Source organism: Galeopterus variegatus, unplaced genomic scaffold (genome assembly GCF_000696425.1).
Source record: "Galeopterus variegatus unplaced genomic scaffold, G_variegatus-3.0.2 Scaffold1551, whole genome shotgun sequence".
Classification (NCBI taxonomy): Eukaryota; Metazoa; Chordata; class Mammalia; order Dermoptera; family Cynocephalidae; genus Galeopterus; species Galeopterus variegatus.
Genome location: NW_007727662.1, coordinates 259247 through 265625, shown reverse-complemented (window position 1 = coordinate 265625; position 6379 = coordinate 259247). Strand labels below are relative to the sequence as shown.

The 6379-nt window shown below is 37.3% G+C and overlaps 1 protein-coding gene across 1 annotated transcript in view; it reads right to left on the bottom strand.

Annotated features, from left to right (window-relative positions):
- ALG9 (ALG9, alpha-1,2-mannosyltransferase) overlaps positions 1–6379 on the bottom strand; it is a 99855-nt gene that overhangs the window by 62346 nt on the left and 31130 nt on the right. Inside the window, 2 exon segments of the mRNA XM_008577614.1 lie at positions 1797–1951; positions 5288–5410. Of these exon segments, the coding sequence (XP_008575836.1) occupies positions 1797–1951; positions 5288–5410 (278 nt within the window).

Sequence of the window (6379 nt, the reverse complement as noted above, 5' to 3'; positions counted from 1 at the left end):
GGTGCAACACCGAGGGTTGCGATCCCGTTGCCGGTCCGGTCCGGGCGCAACACTGAGGGTTGTGATCCGTTGCCGGACATGAAAAAAGACAAAAAGGAAAAAAAAAAAGAAACTGATGCTTAATCCACAGTTGTCCTTTCAGCCCTACACAGCAATATAAAAGTAAGTTTACATTTCCAAAGATGATCATATAGTAACCAAGAATTTGAGTTCTGGAGCCAGCTTCCCCGAGGTTATTAGCAAATTAGATAGGCAAAGCACATTTGCAAGGCTCCAGAGATCTAGGCATGCTCTGTGTTGAGTGAGAATTTGAAATGTGGCGGTTGACTAGAAAATCACAGGGGGCTTGCACTGTATTGCTATTGGACAGTGCTCATCTAGGCAACGGAAGTAAAAAGAGTAACAGTTTAATAAAGGGTTAATAAAATACTCCCAATAGGCTGATTGCTAGCAAGGTAGCAGACAGAAAACCTAGTGGGGAACATTTTTATGGTCATGCCCACAGCAAATGAGAAACTGCATTCTAAAAGCCTTGGTAATGACCATGACTAATTTAAATTCTAACATGAACTATATCCAATCATTATATGTAACCAATTCAAAATATTGTATGTTACATAATAATTTTATACATTATATTCAATTCAGTAGAACATTATGCTGGTATTAAAATTATGGATATTGATATGACAACATAGAGAATGTTATATTACTATTAAAAGGGATATAGAGTTATACGTACACTTACTATTACCAACCATAATAAACCTTGATATGTGATATGCGAAAATGTGAAAAGTGTTTTTGTTAGGGTGGTGTGATTAATTTTTCTTTTGCCACTTTCTAAATTATATGCAATGAAATTAAATTATTTTTATACTAAAATTATTTTTTAAAGTACCACCCTAACGTGGCTGAACCTTGAAAACATTATGCTAAGTGAAAGAAGCCAGTCACAAAAGACCACATATTTTATGATTCCATTTATATGAAATTTCCAGAATAGGGAAATTGAGGGGAAAAAAAGTAGATTGGTGATTGCTCAGGGCTGGGTAAATATTGAAAAGGCGGTAGGGGGAATGACAGCTAAAGGATACAGGGGCTTTCAAGTGATAAAAACATTCCAAAATTGACTGTGGTGATGATTGCACTTATCTGTGAATATACTAAAAACCACTTAATTATACACTTTAAATAGGTAAACTATTTGGTTTGTAGATTATACCTCGATAAATCTGTTAAGTAAAAACATATCACTCTAATTTTTTTTCCTGCCAATTACAAATGGTAGCAGAGGGCAAGAAAGAGTGCTCAGGCTACTAAGGCCATACAGAGATACTCAAAAAAGATAAGATTAGCTCTGTCAAGGAACTCGCCTGGGTAGGTTTTAAACAAGGATTATAAAGTGTCCCATATTGCTAACTGCCTGATGTAATCCCAAACCTTGAGCAAGTTTTATTCTGAACTAGTAGTTGAAGAGCAAACATTCCATTAGCTCTGCCAAGGGGTGCCACCATTCTATGGTGGATCCATACAATGACTTAAAAATGCATCTTTCTTAGCAATTGGATTCTTGTTAGTAACAGAGACAAATTAACACTGCAAATACGTAATCAGCAAATAAGAGTATGATAAACAGCTAAGCAATCAATACATACAGCTTTAATAACATGACCTGTATCAGGTTTAAGGTTATGGATAAAACATCTTAAGTAGAAGCATTCTGTAATTTGCCCTTAAGTTTTGTGAGCTACGTGAAACAGCATGAGACAGACATACTCTTCCCTGAAACTCACCTGAAGTGCAGAAAGAGCCACAGCACCACAGAGACATATAAGTGGATATACAGGGAAAAGAAATCTCTCCTCTTTGTGAGGCTGGATGAAGAAAATTATAAACCAAATATACATGGGAGCCAAGGTAAGCCAATATGGATGGCCTAAATTCTGAACTGCAAGACAAAGAAAAATATCCACCTTTCATCATATTAGAACAAAACAACATATTTAGATTCAATTTTCTCATGAGCTCGAATTTGAACTCATGGGTTCAAATTCAAAGTTCAAGTTTTGAACTTTATGGGTGCCCTAAGGCACCCCATAAAATGTTTCAACTCTCGTATTCACATTTTCTCCAATGTAATAAAGGCATCAAGAAGAAAAAGGAATATTCCCCTTAAACTCTTTTAAGAGATCCAAAATCTAAAGGGAGGCACAGTACTGGATTTGGCTAGAACACAAATGAAAGTCAGGTTAATAGGTAATAGAGAACTTAATAATTTCTATACTGAATGAAAAAAAAAACCATCTCCCTCTAATGAGTTCAGCCACTAAGACTAAAGGATCCTGAGACTATCCAAAAGCATAATATAAACTCATTTCTTGGGTTTTAAATCCTATGTTCTGTTTGATACATTAATCCTCTTACCTATACACCAATTGGTCTGTTCATGTAGCTACAGATCAAAGGAAAGGAAAGTAGCTGGATTCTCAAACCCATCACTGGTTTTCATTAAGCCACAAATGACAGAGTGTGCTTCAAGACAAACACAGAAATACTCTTAAAGGAAGTTTGCTTATTAAATTTTTTCTCTTCTGTAGTACCCATCCACTCTGAATCCCAAAATTGGAACAAAAATGTACTTAAAGCATGTGAAAGAATTAAAGGAATGTAATAAACACTAAGACCCAAGCACCTGCTGGAAAGCTCCTGTGGTTAAGTACATGAGCACTGAATGAGAAGCCTGCAACCCACAGCAAAGGGGTTAGTGATAATGAACAGACCATAAGAAACACTGGCAAAGGGTAGTTAGTGTCCCCAGGTGCCCACTATGTCTATAATGAGCAAGTTCACATTACAAGATCAATAGTCCTATCATCAATATCCGCTTTAGCAATGACAAATGTAGCATTCCTAGGTTATCTGTATCGCTGCAGAAATACTTTAGGGATAAAAATTCTTCAACTGTAATAACAAGCTTATTTTTTAAACTTTCCACTCTAAGATTTTATCATGAGATTTTAGGTTATAATTTAGGATTTATACCTTTCCAAGTAACATATTTTAAGTTGGGATTTTTTAACTATAAAAAAATTAGCTAGGGGCCGGCCCGGTGGCACACTGCTACAGTGCGCCGCTTGGGAGCGCGGCGGCGCTCCCGCCCAGGATTCGGATCCTACATACAGACTGGTTCCCGCTCACTGGCTGAGCGAGGTGCGGGCGCAGCACCGAGGTTTGCGATCCCGTTGCCGGTCCTGGTCCGGTACGGGCGCGACACTGAGGGTTGCGATCCGTTGCCGGACATGAAAAAAGACAAAAAGGAAAAAAAAAAAATTAGCTAGTTATTTTCAACAAATAAACAGTTTTTTCCTCTTCTGTACCTCAAAGTCTAACAAATAATTTCTTAAAATATGGCCAAAAATTTTGAAATGTCCTCCATAAAATATACAAAATCAGAACCACAACAATACATGATGGGATTGTGGGTAATTTCTTTCCTTCTTTATATTTTTCTATGTTTTTTTCCCTTTTAAAAAAATATTGTTTCGGGGCCGGCCCGGTGGCGCACTGCTACAGTGCGCCGCTTGGGAAGCGCGGCGGTGCTCCCGCCGAGAGTTCGGATCCCACATACAGACCAGCCGCTCAATGGCTGAGCGAGGTGTGGGAGCAACACCGAGGGTTGCGATCCCGTAGCCGGTCCCGGTCCGGTACGGGCGCGACACTGAGGGTTGCGATCCAATGCCGGTCACGAAAAAAAAGACAAAAAAATATATATATATATATTGTTTCTATTGTAAAATACACGTAAATGTATAAAGAAAAACAGAAAGCACTCATTCTCTTCCTAGGTGGATGTGTGTACATTATACATTTTTAAACCAAAATTAGATTCATACCACTTTTTTACATCACAAGCATTTCCAAGTTTTCCACAAGCATAAGTTATTTTTATAGTCAGAAAAACAGTTACTTCTCAAAAAAAGAAAAAATGATCCTTAAGAAATACAAGGGCTGGCCTATTAGCTTAGTTGGTTAGATCATGGTGTTATAACACCAAGATCAAGGGCTCAGATCACCGTAACAGCCAACCACAAAAAAAAAGAGGAAAAAAAAAAAAAAGAAAGAAAAATACAGGGGATAGAGGAATAAGTTAATACCTAAAGGGAGCAAACAGCTGAATCCAAAATGTGGGACACTATGTAAGATAAATGACCTGGTTTCTTTAAGAAATCTTTAGGAGAAAAAAAATAAGACGGGGGCCCTCTTCTAAAGCTTAAGAAACATAATACCAAATTCAGTACGTGAGCCTTGTTTAGATCCTGCTTTAAACTAACTACAAAGGGGTATTTTTAGATGATCTAAGAAATCTGAATATCAACTGAGTGTTAGAGGATATAAAGAAATTATTGTTAGTTGTTAGGATAACGGCAGTATGGTTATGTTAAAACAAAAGTCCTAAAACAAAGCAAAAGTGAATCTGAAGACTGTTCTAATATTCTTATAATACAGCAAACTCTTTATAAACTATTAATAGTAGAAAAGCAGAATGCGAGGGGAGGGGGGAGGATCAATCATATGGCATCCAAATCAGACTGAAAAGTCTGAAATTGAGTCTCTTTCTAAAGCTCATATGAATTTCTGCTCAAATCTGTCTTCCATAAAGGAAACTATAGGCACTAGTTATCCAGAGCCATGACAACTTGAGAAAACACCAGCGTGCAATACAGAATCAGAGCAAGTAAAATAAATGACAAACGAAATCTTCCACTTATTAAGGCAGACACAGAAGCAAAATAGAACAAAGAGAAGCATCATGCTTCTTAGGAAGGCCAAAGCTTCTCCTACTTCAGTATCAAATAATTCCTCTATGGTTTAGTTTGCAGACTTTTGGCTGAAGTAATTTCCTGAAAAATGTTTGCTTCTGTCATGGATTATCTTAAGCAATCTAACAGGTTAACACTCACTTCTTTAAAGGACAGAAGACTCGGTCTTGTTATCTTCTCAGGTTTTATAAATGCTTTTGCCTCCCTGGGTGACTGGGTAAATTATACTGACTTCCTCACATGAAAGGCTATAAAACTCCTCCTTCTGTCAGTTTAATTTGTAGCAATTAAGCAAATCATCGCATAGGTTCAAATAATCTACAAACACAGACTGAAAATTCAATAAGCCAACCATTTCCATAGAAAGAAAATGGAGAATAAAGTAGAATTTTTCTTCACTTCTTGGTGTACATTGTTACTTGATCTTTCCTCCTAAAAAACCTACCATCTCTTATGCCACTCACCATGAAATCTCTGCAGCAGGCATTCCATAAGAGAAGTTAGTGGCAAGACCAGGAGAGCCAAAGCAAAGGCTACATTGAAATTCAGAAACCCGTTAACTAAATAGAAATACCAGGGTTCTGTACCTGAGGGAGACAGAAAGGGAAGAAATCATCAGTGGATTGCCTTCAACACCTACTACAGTACTTGACTCATAATGTTCTTTGTTCAAGTAACACTGATGATTCCTCAAGTGAATGAGAGTCCACAAACCCACTCTCTTTCCATGCTCAGTCACACACGGGAAGCACAAGAGCAGAAGATGGGAGAGAATAGGTTTGGTCATGATTTAGAAAGAAATCAAGTTTCAAATATTTAGCTGTTTCAAATTGCCACGCCCAAATGGAACTCATATTTTTTTCAGAACCATCAAATAATTTAAATAGCTTTAGAGCCATGTAGAGCTAAAATAATAAAAATGCCATTTGAAGTTAATTACTCTCTCAACATTTTGCAGACCAAAAGAAAGAGTGATTAAAAAAAAAAAAACCAACTTGGTCTGAGCTATTCAGGCTTCTTTCTCCCACTGTGTTTTCACCTGTTTGTCCCATTTATATTCTAGCATCTTTCCCACTAATATGCTCAACCACTATTTTATAGTCATTTACATAGGGTGCCATGTGTTTGGTAAAAATCAACAACTTATTTTTCTTAGGATCATATTCAGAGACCCAGGCCCTGCTCAGAAGGTCTGAGTATTTGGAATGAAGCAAAATGACTGAAAACACAAGCCTCATTCACACTAGTTTTGATTCTCTAATTCAAAATCCTTAAACCCGAATGATGAGAAACAGCCCCCCTCTGCACATTTTGCAGGTTTTTCCTCTGCTTTCCCCTCTGTATGATTACTTCAATCAGGCAGTGAATGACACATGCGGGTTTTAATCACTGCGTGTTGTGACACTGCCTTGCACCATAGCAATTTCCTGCAATCAGCGTTGCTTAAAAGGGTAATCAGAAAGCAGAGGAATAATCAAAAAAAACCTGACATTTTTGCAGCTTACACAGCAAAATAAGATTAGAAACCAAATCCATAATGCTAGAAACATTTAGGG